We start from the raw sequence: 23,241 nt of genomic DNA on the forward strand, positions 1-23,241 counted from the left end.
TGGGTTTAGACCCAAAAACGTTTAAACCGACACGTCACATGGACTGTTTTAATGGGTTTAGACCCAAAAACGTTTAAACCGACACGTCACATGGACTGTTTTAATGGGTTTAGACCCAAAAACGTTTAAACCGACACGTCACATGGACTGTTTTAATGGGTTTAGACCCAAACACGTTTAAACCGACACGTCACATGGACTGTTTTAATGGGTTTAGACCCAAACACGTTTAAACCGACACGTCACATGGACTGTTTTAATGGGTTTAGACCCAAAAACGTTTAAACTGACACGTCACATGGACTGTTTTAATGGGTTTAGACCCAAAAACGTTTAAACTGACACGTCACATGGACTGTTTTAATGGGTTTAGACCCAAAAACGTTTAAACTGACACGTCACATGGACTGTTTTAATGGGTTTAGACCCAAAAACGTTTAAACTGACACGTCACATGGACTGTTTTAATGGGTTTAGATCCAAAAACGTTCAAACCGACACGTCACATGGACTGTTTTAATGGGTTTAGACCCAAAAACGTTTAAACCGACACGTCACATGGACTGTTTTAATGGGTTTAGACCCAAAAACGTTTAAACCGACACGTCACATGGACTGTTTTAATGGGTTTAGACCCAAACACGTTTAAACCGACACGTCACATGGACTGTTTTAATGGGTTTAGACCCAAAAACGTTTAAACTGACACGTCACATGGACTGTTTTAATGGGTATAGACCCAAAAACGTTTAAACCGACACGTCACATGGACTGTTTTAATGGGTTTAGACCCAAAAACGTTTAAACTGACACGTCACATGGACTGTTTTAATGGGTTTAGACCCAAAAACGTTTAAACCGACACGTCACATGGACTGTTTTAATGGGTTTAGACCCAAAAACGTTTAAACTGACACGTCACATGGACTGTTTTAATGGGTTTAGACCCAAAAACGTTTAAACCGACACGTCACATGGACTGTTTTAATGGGTTTAGACCCAAAAACGTTTAAACCGACACGTCACATGGACTGTTTTAATGGGTTTAGACCCATTGTCATAGGCCCGGTGTCAGAGCCGGTGTTTCCCAGCTGCAGCATCAGCCTGCAGAAACTCCAGATCCAAACAGTCCTGGACCTTCATGTGGACCCGGGTTCTGTGCTTCTAACTGAGCCGCCTGCCTTTCCATCCTCAGGTTACGTTCAGGGGATGAGCGACCTGCTGTCGCCGATCCTGTACGTCATGGAGAACGAGGTTGATGCCTTCTGGTGTTTTGTCTCCTTCATGGACCAGATGGTGAGTTTGCTTCTGCTGTTGGGTCAGTTTCTGGTTCTGGTCCCACGGGGCGGACTTTAGTTCATGATGAGGTTCATTTGGGTGCAGTTTGCAGCTTCACCACCAGGTGTGAATAGGTCGATTACCTAATCACAGCTGGGGTTCTGGCTCTGGTTCTGGTTGCCGGTCCAAAGTTGTGGTTTTGTGTTGCAGCACCAGAACTTTGAGGAGCAGATGCAGGGCATGAAGACCCAGCTGATCCAGCTTGGCACGCTGCTCCGGCTGCTGGACCTGGCCTTCTGGAACTACCTGGGTATGACGATGATGTCACAGTCAGCTGGTGGGATCTCCTCAGTGCTGATTGGCCGTGGTGTTTCTCCTCTTTCAGAGTCTCAGGATTCGGGTTACCTGTACTTCTGCTTTCGCTGGCTGCTGATCCGGTTCAAGAGGGAGCTCAGCTTCCAGGACGTCCTGCGGCTATGGGAGGTGAGTCGGGTCCTGGACCGGAAGACAGACTAAGAACCGAACCAGAGAGAGTCCTGTAGAATCCTGTAGAAGTAAACCTTGACCAACTTCAGCTGAATCACTCTGCAGTTGATTATTAATGTAAACTTACAGACTGGACCTGAGCCCGGTGTCAGAACTGTGTCCGGTTCCTTATCAGAACCCAGACAGTAGGTCCTGGAAGGACTTACAGGCTGCTGACCTGATGGTAAAGCCGTGACCTGAGTGTTGGGTTCTGACGAGCTCCGTTTGCTCCCCCAGGTGATGTGGACCGGGCTGCCCTGTCAGAACTTTCACCTGTTGGTCTGCTGTGCCATCATGGACTCCGAGAAGCAGAAGATCATGGAGGAGAACTACGGCTTCAACGAGATCCTAAAGGTAATCTGGAGACCGTCCTGTTGTTGGGGAGGTTTTGACGGGCCTGGGATCAGAACCTCTGTGTTTGTGTTGACGGGCCTGGGATCAGAACCTCTGTGTTTGTGTTGCAGCACATCAATGAGCTCTCCATGAAGTTGGACATCGAGGACATCCTGCAGAAGGCTGAAGGCATCAGCCTGCAGATCAGGAGCTGCAAGGTGGGTCACCTGCTGGTGTTCTACCTGTCTGTGGTTCTGACTGGGTCACCTGCTGGTGTTCTACCTGTCTGTGGTTCTGACTGGGTCACCTGCTGGTGTTCTACCTGTCTGTGGTTCTGACTGGGTCGCCTGCTGGTGTTCTACCTGTCTGTGGTTCTGACTGGGTCACCTGTCTGTGGTTCTGACCGGGTCACCTGCTGTGGATCTGACTGGGTCACCTGCTGGTGTTCTACCTGTCTGTGGTTCTGACTGGGTCACCTGCTGGTGTTCTACCTGTCTGTGGTTCTGACTGGGTCACCTGCTGGTGTTCTACCTGTCTGTGGTTCTGACCGGGTCACCTGCTGGTGTTCTACCTGTCTGTGTGCTGTGGTTCTGACTGGGTCACCTGCTGGTGTTCTACCTGTCTGTGGTTCTGACTGGGTCACCTGCTGGTTTTCTACCTGTCTGTGGTTCTGACTGGGTCACCTGCTGGTGTTCTACCTGTCTGTGGTTCTGACTGGGTCACCTGTCTGTGGTTCTGACCGGGTTTTCTTCTGCAGGACTTGCCTCACTCTGTCATCGCCATCCTGGGCTTGGACACAGACCTCTGCGGTTCCGACCCGACCCACGAGGGATCAGCAGCGGCTCCACAGGTGACTCGGCGGCTGGACTGTTCCAACGGACACTTGACAGAAAATGGATCTCAGAACAGCTGCAAAGTGGCCTTCACCTCATAGTGAAGCGCAGAGACTGAGGGCGGCTCGGCGCCGCGGGGCCCAGACCCGGGAGGACGGGTGTAAAAAGAATTTATGATGATTCAGAATCTTATTTTTGTAACTTGTATGACTGGAGCAGCCGTTCCTCTCATGATGTTTTCTAAAGCTGAGCTCCAGCCACAGCAGGAAGTGGATCTGCACCTGCAGTCGGGTCCCACTCAACACAAAGGTGTTTCTGCGCTCCCTGATGACATCATCAGCTGGTGTCCATCTGCGCTCCCTGATGACATCATCAGCTGGTGTCCATCTGCGCTCCCTGATGACATCATCACACCTGGGGTCCATCTGCGCTCCCTGATGACATCAGCTGGTGTCCATCTGCGCTCCCTGATGACATCAGCTGGTGTCCATCTGCGCTCCCTGATGACATCATCACACCTGGGGTCCATCTGCGCTCCCTGATGACATCATCACACCTGGGGTCCATCTGCGCTCCCTGATGACATCATCAGCTGGTGTCCATCTGCGCTCCCTGATGACATCATCACACCTGGGGTCCATCTGCGCTCCCTGATGACATCAGCTGGTGTCCATCTGCGCTCCCTGATGACATCAGCTGGTGTCCATCTGCGCTCCCTGATGACATCATCACACCTGGGGTCCATCTGCGCTCCCTGATGACATCATCACACCTGGGGTCCATCTGCGCTCCCTGATGACATCAGCTGGTTTCCATCTGCGCTCCCTGATGACATCAGCTGGTGTCCATCTGCGCTCCCTGATGACATCATCACACCTGGGGTCCATCTGCGCTCCCTGATGACATCACACCTGGGGTCCATCTGCGCTCCCTGATGACATCATCACACCTGGTGTCCATCTGCGCTCCCTGATGACATCATCACACCTGGGGTCCATCTGCGCTCCCTGATGACATCATCACACCTGGTGTCCATCTGCGCTCCCTGATGACATCATCACACCTGGGGTCCATCAGAACAACCTCCAGAGTCCACCTGAAAGTCTGCTTTAGGTTTAGGAAGAGATCAGCCTGCTGCTTCCGGGCTGGAACTGATCAATCTTTCTATGGTCAATCAAACAGCTAATTGTCTTATTCCTTCTTTTTTTATCTGTCAGTGTAAATGAACAAAGTGATGTCCTCTTTGTACACCCAGCTGTCCCAAACTGAACCAGGTTTCATCTGCTGTCATTAAAGTGTTGCCAATCAGCCTTTTTGTCCCCTCAGCTTTCAGGTGATGTCATCATGATGTTAGTCATGGAGAAGCTGCAGGGAATGAAAGAAAAACAAAAACATCTGGTTGTCTTCTTAAGTTTTCTGTTATGATTCTGATGATTGAAACTCTGCTCACATCAGCCCAGCATTTGGAAACCATGGCGATAAGAATCTTATTCAAGGTAAACACAAGAAACTTGTGCTAAAGAAAAAAATGGACCAGTATTAGTGAATAATTCCTTATAATCCCTATAGACCAGTGTCTACTTGGGCCCAGGACACCTCCAGGAGGCTAGAACGGGATCACTGGGGTCCCAGAGTCACTCCTGATGCCAGCCATCACTGCTCCTTACAATTCAACAACCACCTTTTTCCACAAGCAGCATTATTATCAGCTGCCCCAGCCTCTCACCAGCTGCACACCAGTCATAGCGGGGCGGGGATACAGACCATGGTTCAGGTAGGGGGTAGAAATAGAAGATGTAAAGATAAGTAGGAATGGGATTCAAACCCTGGTTAAGATGGAGGGTAGAAATAGAAGATGTAAAGATAAGTAGGAATGGGATTCAAACCCTGGTTAAGGTGGGGGTAGAAATAGAAGATGTAAAGATAAGTAGGAATGGGATTCAAACCCTGGTTAAGATGGAGGGTAGAAATAGAAGATGTAAAGATAAGTAGGAATGGGATTTCAGACCCTGGTTCAGGTAGGGGGTAGAAATAGAAGATGTAAAGATAAGTAGGAATGGGATTCAAACCCTGGTTCAGGTGGAGGGTAGAAATAGAAGATGTAAACATAAGTAGGAATGGGATTCAAACCCTGGTTCAGGTAGGGGGTAGAAATAGAAGAGGTAAAGATAAGTAGGAATGGGATTCAAACCCTGGTTCAGGTGGAGGGTAGAAATAGAAGATGTAAAGATAAGTAGGAATAGGATTCAAACCCTGGTTCAGGTGGAGGGTAGAAATAGAAGATGTAAAGATAAGTAGGAATAGGATTCAAACCCTGGTTCAGGTAGGGGGTAGAAATAGAAGAGGCAAAGATAAGTAGGAATGGGATTCAAACCCTGGTTAAGGTGGAGGGTAGAAATAGAAGAGGTAAAGATAAGTAGGGATGGGATTCAAACCCTGGTTAAGGTGGAGGGTAGAAATAGAAGATGTAAACATAAGTAGGAATGGGATTCAAACCCTGGTTCAGGTAGGGGGTAGAAATAGAAGATGTAACGATAAGTAGGAATAGGATTCAAACCCTGGTTAAGGTGGAGGGTAGAAATAGAAGATGTAACGATAAGTAGGAATAGGATTCAAACCCTGGTTAGGGTGGGGGGTAGAAATAGAAGATGTAAAGATAAGTAGGAATGGGATTCAAACCCTGGTTAAGGTGGAGGGTAGAAATAGAAGAGGTAAAGATAAGTAGGAATGGGATTCAAACCCTGGTTAAGGTGGAGGGTAGAAATAGAAGATGTAAACATAAGTAGGAATAGGATTCAAACCCTGGTTCAGGTGGAGGGTAGAAATAGAAGATGTAAACATAAGTAGGAATGGGATTCAAACCCTGGTTCAGGTGGAGGGTAGAAATAGAAGATGTAAACATAAGTAGGAATGGGATTCAAACCCAGGTTAGGGTGGGGGGTAGAAATAGAAGATGTAACGATAAGTAGGAATAGGATTCAAACCCTGGTTAAGGTGGAGGGTAGAAATAGAAGATGTAAACATAAGTAGGAATAGGATTCAAACCCTGGTTCAGGTGGAGGGTAGAAATAGAAGATGTAAACATAAGTAGGAATGGGATTCAAACCCTGGTTCAGGTAGGGGGTAGAAATAGAAGATGTAACGATAAGTAGGAATAGGATTCAAACCCTGGTTAGGGTGGGGGGTAGAAATAGAAGATGTAACGATAAGTAGGAATGGGATTCAAACCCTGGTTAGGGTGGATGCTAGAAATAGAAGATGTAAAGATAAGTAGGAATGGGATTCAAACCCTGGTTAAGGTGGAGGGTAGAAATAGAAGAGGTAAAGATAAGTAGGAATGGGATTCAAACCCTGGTTAAGGTGGAGGGTAGAAATAGAAGAGGTAAAGATAAGTAGGAATAGGATTTAAACCCTGGTTAAGATGGAGGGTAGAAATAGAAGATGTAAAGATAAGTAGGAATGGGATTCAAACCCTGGTTCGGGTAGGGGTAGAAATAGAAGAGGCAAAGATAAGTAGGAATGGGATTCAAACCCTGGTTCGGGTAGGGGGTAGAAATAGAAGAGGCAAAGATAAGTAGGAATGGGATTCAAACCCTGGTTAAGGTGGAGGGTAGAAATAGAAGAGGCAAAGATAAGTAGGAATGGGATTCAAACCCTGGTTAAGGTGGAGGGTAGAAATAGAAGAGGTAAAGATAAGTAGGAATGGGATTCAAACCCTGGTTCGGGTAGGGGTAGAAATAGAAGAGGCAAAGATAAGTAGGAATGGGATTCAAACCCTGGTTAAGGTGGAGGGTAGAAATAGAAGAGGTAAAGATAAGTAGGAATGGGATTCAAACCCTGGTTAAGATGAAGGGTAGAAATAGAAGATGTAAAGATAAGTAGGAATAGGATTTAAACCCTGGTTAAGATGGGGGGTAGAAATAGAAGATGTAACGAAAAGTAGGAATAGGATTCAAACCCTGGTTAGGGTGGGGGGTAGAAATAGAAGATGTAACGAAAAGTAGGAATAGGATTCAAACCCAGGTTAGGGTGGGGGGTAGAAATAGAAGATGTAAAGATAAGTAGGAAAGGGATTCAAACCATGGTTAAGGTGGGGGGTAGAAATAGAAGATGTAACGAAAAGTAGGAATAGGATTCAAACCCTGGTTAGGGTGGGGGGTAGAAATAGAAGATGTAACGAAAAGTAGGAATGGGATTCAAACCCTGGTTAAGGTGGAGGGTAGAAATAGAAGAGGTAAAGATAAGTAGGGATGGGATTCAAACCCTGGTTCGGGTAGGGGTAGAAATAGAAGAGGCAAAGATAAGTAGGAATGGGATTCAAACCCTGGTTAAGGTGGAGGGTAGAAATAGAAGAGGTAAAGATAAGTAGGGATGGGATTCAAACCCTGGTTAAGGTGGGGGGTAGAAATAGAAGAGGTAAAGATAAGTAGGAATGGGATTCAAACCCTGGTTCGGGTAGGGGTAGAAATAGAAGAGGCAAAGATAAGTAGGAATGGGATTCAAACCCTGGTTAAGGTGGAGGGTAGAAATAGAAGAGGTAAAGATAAGTAGGAATGGGATTCAAACCCTGGTTAAGGTGGAGGGTAGAAATAGAAGATGTAAAGATAAGTAGGAATGGGATTCAAACCCTGGTTAAGGTGGGGGGTAGAAATAGAAGATGTAACGAAAAGTAGGAATAGGATTCAAACCCTGGTTAGGGTGGGGGGTAGAAATAGAAGATGTAAAGATAAGTAGGAAAGGGATTCAAACCATGGTTAAGGTGGGGGGTAGAAATAGAAGATGTAAAGATAAGTAGGAATGGGATTCAAACCCTGGTTAGGGTGGGGGGTAGAAATAGAAGATGTAACGAAAAGTAGGAATAGGATTCAAACCCTGGTTAGGGTGGGGGGGTAGAAATAGAAGATGTAACGAAAAGTAGGAATGGGATTCAAACCCTGGTTAGGGTGGGGGGTAGAAATAGAAGATGTAACGAAAAGTAGGAATAGGATTCAAACCCAGGTTAGGGTGGGGGGTAGAAATAGAAGATGTAAAGATAAGTAGGAAAGGGATTCAAACCATGGTTAAGGTGGGGGGTAGAAATAGAAGATGTAAAGATAAGTAGGAAAGGGATTCAAACCATGGTTAAGGTGGGGGGTAGAAATAGAAGATGTAAAGATAAGTAGGAAAGGGATTCAAACCATGGTTAAGGTGGGGGGTAGAAATAGAAGATGTAAAGATAAGTAGGAAAGGGATTCAAACCATGGTTAAGGTGGGGGGTAGAAATAGAAGATGTAAAGATAAGTAGGGATGGGATTCAAACCCTGGTTAAGGTGGGGGGTAGAAATAGAAGATGTAAAGATAAGTAGGAATGGGATTCAAACCCTGGTTCGGGTAGGGGGTAGAAATAGAAGATGTAAAGATAAGTAGGAAAGGGATTCAAACCATGGTTAAGGTGGGGGGTAGAAATAGAAGATGTAAAGATAAGTAGGAAAGGGATTCAAACCATGGTTAAGGTGGGGGGTAGAAATAGAAGATGTAAAGATAAGTAGGAATGGGATTCAAACCCTGGTTCGGGTAGGGGGTAGAAATAGAAGATGTAAAGATAAGTAGGAATGGGATTCAAACCATGGTTAAGGTGGGGGGTAGAAATAGAAGATGTAAAGATAAGTAGGAATGGGATTCAAACCCTGGTTAAGGTGGAGGGTAGAAATAGAAGATGTAAAGATAAGTAGGAATGGGATTCAAACCATGGTTAAGGTGGGGGGTAGAAATAGAAGATGTAACGAAAAGTAGGAATGGGATTCAAACCCTGGTTAGGGTGGGGGGTAGAAATAGAAGATGTAACGAAAAGTAGGAATAGGATTCAAACCCAGGTTAGGGTGGGGGGTAGAAATAGAAGAGGCAAAGATAAGTAGGAAAGGGATTCAAACCATGGTTAAGGTGGGGGGTAGAAATAGAAGAGGCAAAGATAAGTAGGAAAGGGATTCAAACCATGGTTAAGGTGGGGGGTAGAAATAGAAGATGTAAAGATAAGTAGGAATGGGATTCAAACCCTGGTTAAGGTGGAGGGTAGAAATAGAAGATGTAAAGATAAGTAGGAATGGGATTCAAACCCAGGTTAGGGTGGGGGGTAGAAATAGAAGATGTAAAGATAAGTAGGAATGGGTTTCAAACCCTGGTTCAGGTGGGGGGTAGAAATAGAAGATGTAAAGATAAGTAGGAAAGGGATTCAAACCATGGTTAAGGTGGGGGGTAGAAATAGAAGATGTAAAGATAAGTAGGAAAGGGATTCAAACCATGGTTAAGGTGGGGGGTAGAAATAGAAGATGTAAAGATAAGTAGGAATGGGATTCAAACCATGGTTAAGGTGGGGGGTAGAAATAGAAGATGTAAAGATAAGTAGGAAAGGGATTCAAACCATGGTTAAGGTGGGGGGTAGAAATAGAAGATGTAAAGATAAGTAGGAAAGGGATTCAAACCATGGTTAAGGTGGGGGGTAGAAATAGAAGATGTAAAGATAAGTAGGAATGGGATTCAAACCATGGTTAAGGTGGGGGGTAGAAATAGAAGATGTAAAGATAAGTAGGAAAGGGATTCAAACCCTGGTTAAGGTGGAGGGTAGAAATAGAAGATGTAAAGATAAGTAGGAATGGGATTCAAACCCAGGTTAGGGTGGGGGGTAGAAATAGAAGATGTAAAGATAAGTAGGAAAGGGATTCAAACCATGGTTAAGGTGGGGGGTAGAAATAGAAGATGTAAAGATAAGTAGGAAAGGGATTCAAACCATGGTTAAGGTGGGGGGTAGAAATAGAAGATGTAAAGATAAGTAGGAAAGGGATTCAAACCATGGTTAAGGTGGGGGGTAGAAATAGAAGATGTAAAGATAAGTAGGAATGGGATTCAAACCATGGTTAAGGTGGGGGGTAGAAATAGAAGATGTAAAGATAAGTAGGAAAGGGATTCAAACCATGGTTAAGGTGGGGGGTAGAAATAGAAGATGTAAAGATAAGTAGGAAAGGGATTCAAACCATGGTTAAGGTGGGGGGTAGAAATAGAAGATGTAAAGATAAGTAGGAATGGGATTCAAACCCTGGTTCAGGTAGAGGGTAATGAAAGTATAGAGGGTGCCAGGGGTGGAGGCAGGACAAGACACACTCACAGATTCAGCAGATAAACTCACCTTAGACAGTCCTACAGTCACTAAAAATGCCAGCAAAAAACGAGGCCATACAGGCCAACTCACCTAAAATGGCCGCCTGGTTTCAAAAGGCTCACATGGGCAGCACCCTCCACTTACATACATCCTGGATTTCTTCCTTGCAGCGTGTTTGGTTGTTGGTCTCGTTTGTCTCCGTGTGGTCCTGTGATGGACTGTCCATCGACCTGTCCAGGTGACCCCGCCTTTCATCTGTTGACCGCTGGGATAGACTCCAGCGCCCCCCTCATACTCTGTCCACTTACACCCAACTCCCTCAACTATGAGACAACAGACTTTATAACAGATCCTCTACATCCTGCTTCCACTGGTCAGATCCTAACTTTCCATCCTTGCTGCTCTGCTTCTGCCCCCAACTCTACAAACCTAAGCTTTTTCCTTTCTTATGCTTTTACTGCTCTATGAAATAGACTCTCATTCTACTCTTTGACCACTAGACTATATCAGGCCTTAGATTTGTAGAGGCTATTTCCTCAGGAACAACAAGCTTTCCTCCTAAATCTACCTGCATCTCCCAATCACAAGCATCCTCTAAGCTGCCTTGCCTCCTTATTATCTTATTAACTTTCTCCCCCTCCTGAACAAACTGAATTGTGCCACTCTCTTCACCTTAGACCCTCCTAAATTCACCTGCCTTTGTTTCTCTTAGGGTTAACCCCCCAAAACCCAACCCCAATACCTGCAGCTAAGCTTCTTAATACTTGGTTATGTTGACATGTATACCGGCCTTATGACAGACTAACCTTACAACCTGACAGAATGTGCCTTAGAGTTGCTTTACCTGAACAAAACGAACATAGCAGGTCTCCACTTACCCACTTATCCACTTCTCCCAAACTATTCTTAATTGCCTCCACAAAAACTTTAGGATATCAGGTGCACTTTTATAAACCCGGTAGGGGGCTCCATTTGGCCCTGAGGCCGACGAAGCCTGACTACCTCCTCAACCTCCTTCCACCCAGGTGGTCTAACATCCATCTTATGAGCTTATCTTATCTCTCCTAATGGTGGCATGTCAGGTGGAAGGCCTACTACTCTACACTCAAGATCTGAATAAGTGTTTCTTGGATACTTAACTAACTTTAATCCAACCTAAACCCAACCCTTTAACTAACTTTAATCTAACCTAAACCCAACCCTTTAACTAACTTTAATCCAACCCTAAACCCAACCCTTTAACTAACTTTAATCTAAGCTAAACCCAACCCTTTAACTAACTTTAATCCAACCCTAAACCCAACCCTTTAACTAACTTTAATCTAACCTAAACCCAACCCTTTAACTAACTTTAATCCAACCCTAAACCCAACCCTTTAACTAACTTTAATCTACCCTAAACCCAACCCTTTAACTAACTTTAATCTAACCTAAACCCAACCATTTAACTAACTTTAATCTAACCTAAACCCAACCCTTTAACTAACTTTAATCCAACCCTAAACCCAACCCTTTAACTAACTTTAATCTACCCTAAACCCAACCCTTTAACTAACTTTAATCTAACCTAAACCCAACCCTTTAACTAACTTTAATGTAACCTAAACCCAACCCTTTAACTAACTTTAATCTAACCCTAACCCAACCCTTTAACAAACTTTAATCTAACCCTAAACCCACCCCTTTAACTAACTTTAATCTAACCCTAAACCCACCCCTTTAACTAACTTTAATCTAACCCTAAACCCAACCCTTTAACTAACTTTAATCTAACCTAAACCCAACCCTTTAACTAACTTTAATCCAACCCTAAACCCAACCCTTTAACTAACTTTAATCTACCCTAAACCCAACCCTTTAACTAACTTTAATCTAACCTAAACCCAACCATTTAACTAACTTTAATCTAACCTAAACCCAACCCTTTAACTAACTTTAATCCAACCCTAAACCCAACCCTTTAACTAACTTTAATCTACCCTAAACCCAACCCTTTAACTAACTTTAATCTAACCTAAACCCAACCCTTTAACTAACTTTAATGTAACCTAAACCCAACCCTTTAACTAACTTTAATCTAACCCTAACCCAACCCTTTAACAAACTTTAATCTAACCCTAAACCCACCCCTTTAACTAACTTTAATCTAACCCTAAACCCACCCCTTTAACTAACTTTAATCTAACCCTAAACCCAACCCTTTAACTAACTTTAATCTAACTGTAAAACTTGGTCCTTACACATTCTTTCTTCTTTCTCTTTTCCCTAACATATTCAGCCCTGCTGAATGCTGCTAACCTGCTTCTCAATTCTTCCTGAAAAACATTAATTCCCTCCCTCTCTTCCTTTATAGCTTTTTTCCACTGCTTTCTTAAGTTTCTTCTTTCTTTAACCAATTTCTCCATCTTTCTTTGCCGTCTCAACTAACTTTTTCAACCCTCTTTCTATCTTGCATCCTAAATATTTCTACTCCATAGGAGTAAGTTATATCTCCCATCTTCTCTGGCTCATCACTTGCATTTCCTCCTAACCTACTTAATATTATTGATAAATCTTTATTGACTGCCTCCCGTTCTTTGTTGCTATTTGCCCTCGGCACTTAAGGTCCGTTAGCAGGGACTCTAGCTTTCTGCTCCATATTTCTCTCTAATTCAGTTAAATTAATTTAAGTTTATTTATAAAGCGTCAAATTACAGCAAATGTCATCTCAAAGCGCTTAAATAATATCGTCCAATTCAAGCCAATTGGAGTTCAGTTCATTGTAATCATAATCCAATGAAATCCAATTAATTCATTTAAAAATAATCCAATTTATTCATATAGAGCCAATTAAAAAAATAATATCCTAGCTAAAGAAACCAACAGATTGCACCGAAACTTGTCTTCAGTCCAATCTCCCGTCCTGAGCCTGAGGGACTGTGGAAAGGAACGACTCCCTTTAACAGGAAGAAACCTCTGGCAGAACCAGAACCAGGAAGAAACCTCTGGCAGAACCAGAACCAGGAAGAAACCTCTGGCAGAACCAGAACCAGGAAGAAACCTCTGACAGAACCAGAACCAGGAAGAAACCTCTGGCAGAACCAGAACCAGGAAGAAACCTCTGGCAGAACCAGGAAGAAACCTCTGGCAGAACCAGAACCAGGAAGAAACCTCTGGCAGAACCAGAACCAGGAAGAAACCTGGTTACCTTAGCTGGACTTTCACAGGTACTTTTTAAGTAATCTTTAACAGATGATGACACGTTGTTTCCATTTTCACGGGTTTTTATTAAGAATAATCTCTGACAGAAATGATTTTACATAGAACTTAACATCAAATGGATCCTCTGTCGAATAAACATAGAAAAACTTTTATTCAGTGATACAAGCAGTAAAATGTATGTTTTTACAGACAAAAAGATGGGAGGTTCTTTCCCAGGCTCCATGTTAACAGCCGAATACACTCTTAGCACAAATGAAGGCAAACTTAGTTGTACAGCCATGGTTCCCCCAGCCAACTGAAATCAGAAAAAGATTGAAAAAATACGTAGTTTAGTGTTTACATGCGATTATTTTAGTCCAGTTTGGAGAAGCTTTCAGTCAGGCTTTCATGTATCTTAAGAGTCTGATTTGATAGGACTAAACAGCACAACCGCTCCCCACCACTTAGTGTCATGTAAACATGTATAATCTGAAGAAAAATATCTGATTTTTTCATGTAATATTAGAATAAGAACTTGATATATAAAAATATCAGATGATTAGACTCTGATGTGACTTACGGTTGGAGCGTAAATACATGCAGGGGTAATGGGTGGAGGAAACCTGGGAGTGCCAGTTGGTGTAGTAGAACCCTTGACGGTCAATCCACATCCAACGGCCCTGAGAAACAGAATATTTGAATGAGGAAGTGATGTCTGAGTTTCTACATTTACTCTGTTTTATGCACGTTTTCTTTAGAGCAGGTCCTGCGTTTGATCTGAACTGATAAAATCTTTATAGCAGACCTGCAGGTTGAAGCCTCCCAGCCATGCAATGCTGTGAGGTTGTGTTAGCTGTTGGAGGAAACTGTACTGTCTGGGATCAGGGACTGAAGCCAGGTGGGCATCCAGACTGTTGCATTGCTCCTGTAGAACCAATGAGGCACAGAAAGAATTGGATTGGAATCAACAAGAAAACACTTCACAAAGTCAGCTAATAAAACGAATAACAAAGAAACAATGTCAGAGGGTTCCATTTTACAGCATTAAACCACTCCTTAAAATCAAATTCAATGAAAACAAGGAGATGTTTGCCTGTCTATGTTTGTCTGATATGATAAAAAAGGTTGAGACACAGCATGTTCCATTAAATGCTCTGTGGTAGCTTGAGAAACATCAACTTTACCTCAGCGTCATACCAGCTCTTGGCAGTGGGGAAAAACTTGAAGCACTGAAATCCATGAAACTCCCAGCCTCGCTCACAGCTTAAACGAACTGCAGGAACAGCAGAGCGAGCATTGACTTTAACTGAGGACTTTCACAGACTAAAACATGCTCTCACCTCTTTATTATCCTCACGATTTATAGCCTCCTTTACAGCAGAGTTTGTGCTGGTGTTAAACATAATGAAGAGACTTTGTGGACAATGACCTTTTGGTTGGAGAACTACCACTCTATGGTCTGATCCATGGCCAAAAGTTCTTCAAAAGTATGTTCAGACTTCATTAACTAACAACTTCATTCATGGGTGAATCAGAGGAAAAGGTGCTTACCTTCAGGTGCTGCTGCCTCCTCCTCAACCACATCGGCTGAACAAAAACCAAGAAGCAGATCATCAATAAAGCTATTTATCTATACTCCGATACACTCGAATTACATTTTTAAATACATTGTGAATACCTGGAAATGTTAGAAAATATATAAATATATATAAAAGCCTGAACCTCTGGCCCCTACAGTGAGGGATACAGTAGCTCTGCTTAATGAGGCACGATATTTAACCCTAGCTATTTAACTATATTATATATTTATACTATATCACGATATTTAACCCACATGGCTTGGGTTCAGAGGGAAGAGTTGCTAAAGGTCAATGAAACACAATGTCCTGATGAAAACTGAAAAGTCATCTGCTTTGGTCTGTGATCTCAGGCCAAATTAACACATCAAATAAGAGCCTATCTTCTGGAAGAATGGTGTTCTGTATAGTTATATCCACTGGCTGGAAAATGTATAACAATGCACAACATAACTGTTCTGACAGCTTGTGGCGGTCCAATCTCTTAATAGGCTGAGTAGACCCAGCAGGAATGTATCCCCCTTCAAACTGCCTCAGACCTACCAGGGTTAGGGTTTGAACACGGTGTATTTTTAACATTAATGATTTAACATAACTATCCAACATGGTCTTATTTTCTCCCTTCATCTACCTTTGCATAAGAATTAATGGAATCGTCAGAAACCGGCCAAAGGGCGTAACCATGGTTTAGACATTGGGGGGGTCCAAGAAAAACTAAATAGTTGAGTGCATTATCTACAATTCTTTATTTATAGATGAAAAATTGGACATTTAGAACATAGTTTAGAGGACTACATTGACCATGTAAGTTCACATCTAAAGGAATAGTGTAATTTCTCCGAGACAGTGACTGCCCCCCCCACTTTGTTTTGGTTAGTTGCTTCCTGTTTACTGACCTTAAACACACCTACCAATTACAATTATGCTCTTCCAGTAGTTCTGTAGCAAATAGGACAGCTTCCAATGGAAAACGACCAAATACCCAAAGCATGTTTATGGAAATATTTTAATAAGGACAACTAATGATGTAACAAATTACAGACTTTTCCTTTAACAAAAAATGTGCTGAGGACTTTTAAGTCCAGGTTCATTTCTATTGTGTCAATGTCTCAAAATGTGCATTAACAATGAAAAGTCTAATAGTCTAATGTTATTTTTGTTTTAAGTTGTTTTATTTTGAAAGGGGGCGGAAGTTTATTTTGTTGATTCTGTGTTGGATTTCCTGTTCTGGTACAATCTGCTCTGTTGAGCAGCGGCTCCGTCAAAAGTAGAAGTCCAGCGTAAAGATAAGGAGAGCCGCTGCTGAGACGGCGGCGCCGGTGGGTCGCTCTCATTGACTGTTAGCGAGTGTTAACAGTTGGCTAGAGTGTTAGCATCAACAACGGCGACCGCGGCGCAGCCGTTACGTTCCCATGGTAACACTGTTGAGCTTGGCGCGGTTGAGCCGCTGCTGAGACGGCGGCGCAGCCGTTCCCATGGTAACACGCGGAAATAAGTTGAAAATAAATAAGACATAACAAGAGACCGATCCCTTGACAGGGTTCATAAAAGGAGAACATGCATTTTACATATTTTCTTCTGTATATTGGGGGGGACAGGTTGGTATTTTCTCAATATTGGGGGGACACGACCCCCCCCCAAAGAATGCGTGGTTAGAAATGCCGGAGATTTCATGGTGAACAAAGTTCGATTAGTAGGCCACTTCTAAGAAGAGATGCTCTATACCAACAAGATAAAGGTATAAAAGCTGCATAATGGAACTAAATGAATCTTTCGTGTGAAATCTGATGTGAAAGACTGACCAGGAGCAGCTGCTACATCCTCTTGTGGGACCTCCTCTGCTGTTTCTGTGACAAATCACATGAACGTTGGCGTCAGAGAGAGATGCACGTCTTAAAGTCTCACTGTAATGTCAAGCAAATCCCCATAAAACAGACCTGAAAGGTGGTGTTCTTCCTCAGCTGGAGCTGCAGAGGAAAACCCAGAAAGCATGACGCATAAACTCATAAATGGTGTGCATGTGTGTGTGTGTGTGTGTCTGTTTGGTATCTGACCTGCAAATGCAGCACACAGGAGTAAAGAGAAGATCAAGATGGTCTTCATGATGAGTACCACTGATTATTCTGTGTGGAGGGAAAAGAGAGGCACATCTTCATTTGATAAAAGCATCTGATAAATACAGAAACAATAGATATATAAAGAAAACTGTGAAAAATTAAAAGCACGGCAGCAGGAGTCTTACTTTGCTGGTGTAGGTGAAGCAATGTTGTTCCACAATCTGTTGAGTGCTGCAGTGGAGTGAGGAGACTCTATATAAAGGCTAAACGACCTCAGTCAGTAGGTCGTGTTCATATGGGCGGCGTCTGAAGTACAAAACGTGTTGATCTATGACCCGGAGAGAAGGAAAACAGCTGACCTTGATCTGAGCTGTTTGCTGATGGGACAAAAATGACTTTGTATGATTTACTTTTGTGTCATGGCCCTTTCCCCTTCTTTACTTTTGGGTTGTCATTCCTAAACCTCGATAAGTCGGCATGTCAGACCTCGTTACAGACTCTAAGTCAGTTTCATTGCAGCATGGTTGTTTTTTCAGTCTCTAATCTCATGCCGCCATCCAGGGAGACAAAGAAAACATTGGGAAATTTCCTAAGAACTTAGGAAAAGACTTGCAATAAGAATCTGTGTCCTCTGACAATAAGCTGCGATATCGCTCTGCCTCACTGAAACCAAAGCTGTTCAATTAATATTCCACAAGTGCATCAGATACTTAGTCTCATTCAGTCTCATCAAAATGTTTTAAGCTTTTAAAAGCAGGTTTTAATCATATTAGTATTATAAATTAACAATGTAGGAGTAAGTGCAAGCCGATTAGAATCCAATTCATTACATTCCAAATTGGTCCAATTCAACATAGAGCCAATCAAAAGAAAAAGTTAGAGAGCTAAAGAGACCAATTGAAAATGAAAGCTGCCAGCAGCCATGAACGGGCCCTCGCAGGTCTGCACATCGGGGTTTACGCTGGAATTCGTCCGATGCGCAGGATGTGAGAATCCCAGCCAGGCATTGTACCGCCAGGCGTAAAAATGGACGTTTTGGCCACCAGTTTGGCTACAGAGCCATTTTCCTACGGCCACACACAATATTCTTTACATACGGTCATCAGCGTGGACATGTGGGCCAACTTTCATCACTTTTAACCCACAAACGCCATAACACGATCTTCGCCTCCCTGCCACAGCCTTCAGACTTTGGAAAAGAGTCTCCGAACTTTTTATCCCCCATGGCTGAAGAGAAACCTGACCAAGTTTGAAGCTAGTAGCATCAAATCTGTAGGAGGAGCTCAATCAGATGTGAGGTCTGGAAAAAGGCAAAACGTCACTAATTTACAATTCAAAATGGCCGACTTCCTGTGGACCTGGTGCCATGAAGTCCGTCCGTCAAGTGTAGAGCAGGATGTGAGAATCCCAGCCAGGCATCGTACCGCCAGGCGTAAAAATGGACGCTTTGGCCAACAGTAGGTGGCGCTGTATGGATGTGTAAGTTTGGGCATATGTATGCGTTTTGGGTGGAGCTTAATTGCAGCCTATGAAGTTTGGGGAAGATCAGACAATGTATGGAGAAGTTATAAATGACTTTGTTTTGTTTTGTGGCGAGCAGTAGCGAGTCGTCAAAGTTTGAGGGTCTGCCGCCGACACAACCTTCACTTCACTTTGGAAGAAGTTCTCTTAACTTTTAATGGCAGAAGAGTAATCGGACCAGGTTTGGAGCCGATAGCATTAAATCTGTAGGAGGAGCTCAATCAGATGTGAGGTCTGGAAAAAGGCAAAACGGCACTAATTTACACGTTCAAATTCAAAATGGCCAACTTCCTGTGGCCCTGGCACCATGATGTCAGGAGGCTTTTTTGTGCGCCTGGGCATGATGAAGGCGTGTATCGAATTTCGCCAGCCTACACAAAATGAAGCCCAATGGCAGGGGTCTTTAGAAAATGTATAGGGGGCGCTACAGAGCCATTTTCCTACGGCCACACACAATATTCTTTACATACGGTCATCAGCGTGGACATGTGGGCCAACTTTCATCACTTTTAACCCACAAACGCCATAACACGATCTTCACCTCCCCTTCAGACTTTGGAAAAGAGTCTCCTAACTTTTTATCCCCCATGGCTGAAGAGTAACCTGACCAAGTTTGAAGCTAGTAGCATCAAATCTGTAGGAGGAGCTCAATCAGATGTGAGGTCTGGAAAAAGGCAAAACGGCACTAATTTACAATTCAAAATGGCCGACTTCCTGTGGACCTGGTGCCATGAAGTCCCAGGCTGTTTCACGTGTATTTAATGAATCAGTAGGGGGCGCTACGGAGTCCCTTTGAAGCAACTTCACTGTGACGTAGTGAACATGAGGCACCGTAAATCGCGTCCAATGCACATAGAATAACAAGAATAACTAGTTGGATACAATAGGGACTCTAGTAATGATGAATAAGTTCACTGCCATGTGCTGATATGACAGAGGATGGCTACCTAAATGTTACTCCAGCAGAACTTGACTCTCTTGTTGACAGCACTATAGCTTCAATGCGTACAACACTGGACAATGTTGCCCCTCTGAAAAGGAAGGGTTAGTAGCTGATGAACCTAACGACGGGGCAAGAGTGACCGGGGAAATAATCACAGCAAAACAAAAAGACTAAACAGAAAACTAAAACATGAAAAAACTCTTATTACAAAGACGAGCCAGAAGACATGGAAAAGCATGCCATGGGACCTTTAAGTTTGAGTTGAATTCCTGTAGTGAGTGATAAATAAAACCTATTCATCATTTTCTACCCAACCTATTTGTTTTCATTTATTCATGCTGGAAAGCAGTTAAGATTAGACTTCATCTCAGAATCTGAGCAAGCCTGGATATAAATGTTGAATATAACTATATTCATTGTTACCTGTAAAGTCAATAATGGAGAATTCATTTTCTGTCATTTTAATAATTTGGGGTATAGGGTCTAACTGAGTCTAGCTGTCCCCATTCAGGAAGGTTGACCTACTCGTATCACCGGCCCAGCTCGTGTGAGCCAAGGCCTGAAGATAAAAAGTATATGATTTAAAAGAGATAAGAACGTTATCAGCTTTGACTGGAATCATAAAATACAGTAGGACAGCTTCCAGTCAACCAGCTTGCTGTTTATAGGCTGAAAAACCAGAGAACAGGTTTAAAGCTGCAGCTTCTATAGAAATAACAGCCAGCCAGTGGTGCTCTACTCTGATGTGAAGGAGTCGGTCCAGCATTGCCTCATGTTTACCTCACAGTAAGACTGTGCCACGGGGCCTTTTATTCAGCTCATGGTTCACCTCTCAGCACAGACAATACTGATGGCCTTACTTTCACTGAGCTTGGACAGAGTAAGCTGCCACTTGACTGGGTGACGGGCACAGAACCACAGCATGGTTTCCCCACCCTAACCCTAACCCTTTACCATCTGTAGTAGTTTATTTCCTCCAGCAGAATCCTCTGGTCTGCTGTTTTTGTATTGGTGTGTCCCCTCTTTCCTTTGCTCTCAGCCTCCACTGGTCCAGTTGGCCCTTCCTGGTTCTGGTTCTGCTGGTTTCTTCCTGTTAAAAGTGAGTTTTCCTCTCCACCACGGCCTGCCGGTCCAGCACGTCTCCTCACAGCAGAGTCTCTGGTTCTAATCCCGGCTGGTTCTCCCCGTGTCTGTCTGGGTTCTCCGGCTTCCTCCCACCACCCAAAAACATGCAGGTTAGGTTACCTGGTGACTCTAAATTGACCCTAGGAGTGAGTGTTTGTGGTTGTTGGTCTCTGTGGTGGACAGGTCACCTGTCCAGGGTCACCTGTCCAGGGTCACCTGTCCGGGGTCACCTGTCCAGGGTGACCCCGCCTCTCGCCCAATGACAGCTGTGATAAGCTCCAGCCCCACATGACTCTGAACAGCATAAATGTGTCGAACATGAATTGGAGGCTGAATGCCCCCCCATTTACACTGTAATCTTTTTTTTGGTGGGTTAGGGTTATTATTATTAGGGTTAGGCAATTTATTATTCCATTACGTCTTGAATTCATCTGCTATCATTCATTTATCTGCTTGTTTTGTTGGTGCTGTTTCACATTGGATCAACCTGAGGGATTTCACACAGTGAGTCTATGCTCATTCATATAAGTGGAATGAAGAAACACGTCTGAAACGTGGGGTGAGTCCAGTGCTGCAAGCTTACTGAGGTAAACACACATTTTAAGGCGGTCGTATTAGACTGTTAGCTTTATTTAGGTCACGTTATCGTGCCCCTTTTCCTTTACTGACTTAAATATCAGGACAAAACTTATCCAACCGTCCCACGTATCACAAAACTTTATGAGTCTGGCCAATCATATCTAGCTGTGAACTGTTATCTGCCAATATAACTGCAATCCATTATTTCCTTATGACTGTTTCCAGCAAACATTTCATGTCCTTGACAGATAAAAAAGATATGTTAACATTACTGTTGGTTAATCAACTGCAGACTTACAGTAACGGTAAAGAAATTAGTTTTGTTTTATCTGAGGACTTCTCAGATGTGGACATATCTCTCGTGTAACTGCAGAATACGACGTTACAATAAAAGATCTTATTGATTTTATTTGATCTGATCACAAACAGCAGCTGATCTCACTGATACATCATCTTTCACTTCAGGAAAACTCTGAATGATTACAACAAATGATTCAAACAATTAAATTCAAGCCAATTAGAATCCAATTAATTCAATTCAAAATGAGTCCAATTCATTCATACATTGCACTGAAACTTCTCTTTGATCTAATCTCCCACCCTGAGTGTGCACGAGAAAAAACTCCCTTTTAACAGGAAGAAACCTCCATCAGAACCAGAACCAGGAAGAAACCTCCATCAGAACCAGAACCAGGAAGAAACCTCCATCAGAACCAGAACCAGGAAGGGTCCATCTGCCTGGACCAGCTGGGGCTGAGAGGACAGGAAAGAGGGGACAACAAGCAGCGTAACACCAGGCCAGAGACACCTGCTGAGAGAGAGAAACACAAGTTAATGACAGCAATGATGTCATCTGTACATGGAGGGAGGAGAGGTGCATCATGGGAGCTCCCCCAGCAGGCTGGGCCTATAGCAGCAGAACTATGGGATGTTTCAGGCTCACCTGAGCCATCCCTAACTATAAGCTTTATCAGAAAGGAAAGTTTCAGCCTGATCTTAAAGGTAGAGAGGGTGTCTGCTTCCTGAAGCCAAACTGGCAGCTGGTTCCACAGAGAGGGGCCTGATAACTGAAGGCTCTGCCTCCCATTCTGCTTTTAGGGGCCTGATAACTGAAGGCTCTGCCTCCCATTCTGCTTTTAGGGGCCTGATAACTGAAGGCTCTGCCTCCCATTCTGCTTTTAGGGGCCTGATAACTGAAGGCTCTGCCTCCCATTCTGCTTTTAGGGGCCTGATAACTGAAGGCTCTGCCTCCCATTCTGCTTTTAGGGGCCTGATAACTGAAGGCTCTCCCTCCCATTCTGCTTTTAGGGGCCTGATAACTGAAGGCTCTGCCTCCCATTCTGCTTTTAGGGGCCTGATAACTGAAGGCTCTGCCTCCCATTCTGCTTTTAGGGGCCTGATAACTGAAGGCTCTGCCTCCCATTCTGCTTTTAGGGGCCTGATAACTGAAGGCTCTGCCTCCCATTCTGCTTTTAGGGGCCTGATAACTGAAGGCTCTGCCTCCCATTCTGCTTTTAGGGGCCTGATAACTGAAGGCTCTGCCTCCCATTCTGCTTTTAGGGGCCTGATAACTGAAGGCTCTGCCTCCCATTCTGCTTTTAGGGGCCTGATAACTGAAGGCTCTGCCTCCCATTCTGCTTTTAGGGGCCTGATAACTGAAGGCTCTGCCTCCCATTCTGCTTTTAGGGGCCTGATAACTGAAGGCTCTCCCTCCCATTCTGCTTTTAGAAACTCTGGGAACCACAAGGAAACCTGCAGCCTGAGAGCAAAGTGCTCTGTTGGGGAAATATCCAACTGTGAGATCTTTAAGATGTGATGGAGCTCGGTCATTAAGAGCTTTATATGAGAGGAGAAGAATCTTAAATTCAATTCTGAATTTAACAGGGAGCCAATGAAAATAAGCTAAAACTGGAGATGGAGGTTAGGGGTTTCCTTGTGGTTCCCAGAGTTTCTAAAAGCAGAATGGGAGGCAGAGCCTTCAGTTATCAGGCCCCTAAAAGCAGAATGGGAGGCAGAGCCTTCAGTTATCAGGCCCCTAAAAGCAGAATGGGAGGCAGAGCCTTCAGTTATCAGGCCCCTAAAAGCAGAATGGGAGGCAGAGCCTTCAGTTATCAGGCCCCTGAAAGCAGAATGGGAGGCAGAGCCTTCAGTTATCAGG

General features: G+C 43.8%; 2 protein-coding genes across 3 annotated transcripts in view; one reads left to right on the forward strand and one right to left on the reverse strand.

Annotated features, from left to right (window-relative positions):
• Positions 1–4,277, forward strand: part of tbc1d15 (TBC1 domain family, member 15) — a 51,226-nt gene extending 46,949 nt beyond the window's left edge. For both annotated transcript variants that reach the window (XM_072386799.1, XM_072386800.1), the window contains exons 12-17: positions 1,196–1,296; positions 1,489–1,588; positions 1,664–1,761; positions 2,041–2,157; positions 2,268–2,354; positions 2,894–4,277. In XM_072386799.1, the coding sequence (XP_072242900.1) occupies positions 1,196–1,296; positions 1,489–1,588; positions 1,664–1,761; positions 2,041–2,157; positions 2,268–2,354; positions 2,894–3,070 (680 nt within the window). In that variant the 3' untranslated portion in view covers positions 3,071–4,277. The remainder of the gene's footprint in view (positions 1–1,195; positions 1,297–1,488; positions 1,589–1,663; positions 1,762–2,040; positions 2,158–2,267; positions 2,355–2,893) is intronic.
• A 9,087-nt stretch (positions 4,278–13,364) lies between these two features.
• Positions 13,365–16,961, reverse strand: LOC140306758 (galactose-specific lectin nattectin-like). The gene is made up of 8 exons (XM_072385349.1): positions 16,913–16,961; positions 16,796–16,825; positions 16,661–16,696; positions 14,833–14,868; positions 14,466–14,554; positions 14,087–14,206; positions 13,862–13,961; positions 13,365–13,597 (listed from the first exon to the last, which is right to left on the reverse strand). The coding sequence occupies exons 1-8, from the start codon at positions 16,959–16,961 to the stop codon at positions 13,527–13,529; spliced, it is 531 nt and encodes a 176-aa protein (XP_072241450.1). The 3' UTR covers positions 13,365–13,526.
• Positions 16,962–23,241: the final 6,280 nt, after the last annotated feature.

Source organism: Leuresthes tenuis, unplaced genomic scaffold (genome assembly GCF_036924035.1).
Source record: "Leuresthes tenuis unplaced genomic scaffold, fLeuTen1.0.hap1 SCAF_5, whole genome shotgun sequence".
Lineage (NCBI taxonomy): Eukaryota > Metazoa > Chordata > Actinopteri > Atheriniformes > Atherinopsidae > Leuresthes > Leuresthes tenuis.

Bases quoted from the DNA above. Each gene is read 5' to 3' on its own strand.
- LOC140306758 (XM_072385349.1), bottom strand. From the start codon at position 16,961: ATGAAGACCATCTTGATCTTCTCTTTACTCCTGTGTGCTGCATTTGCA. The intron at 16,697-16,795 runs GTCTGTTTTATG...CAGAAACAGCAG, and splicing joins GGAAGAACACCACCTTTCAG to AGGAGGTCCCACAAGAGGAT. The intron at 13,598-13,861 runs GTAAGTCACATC...TTCTGATTTCAG, and splicing joins CATGTATTTACGCTCCAACC to TTGGCTGGGGGAACCATGGC.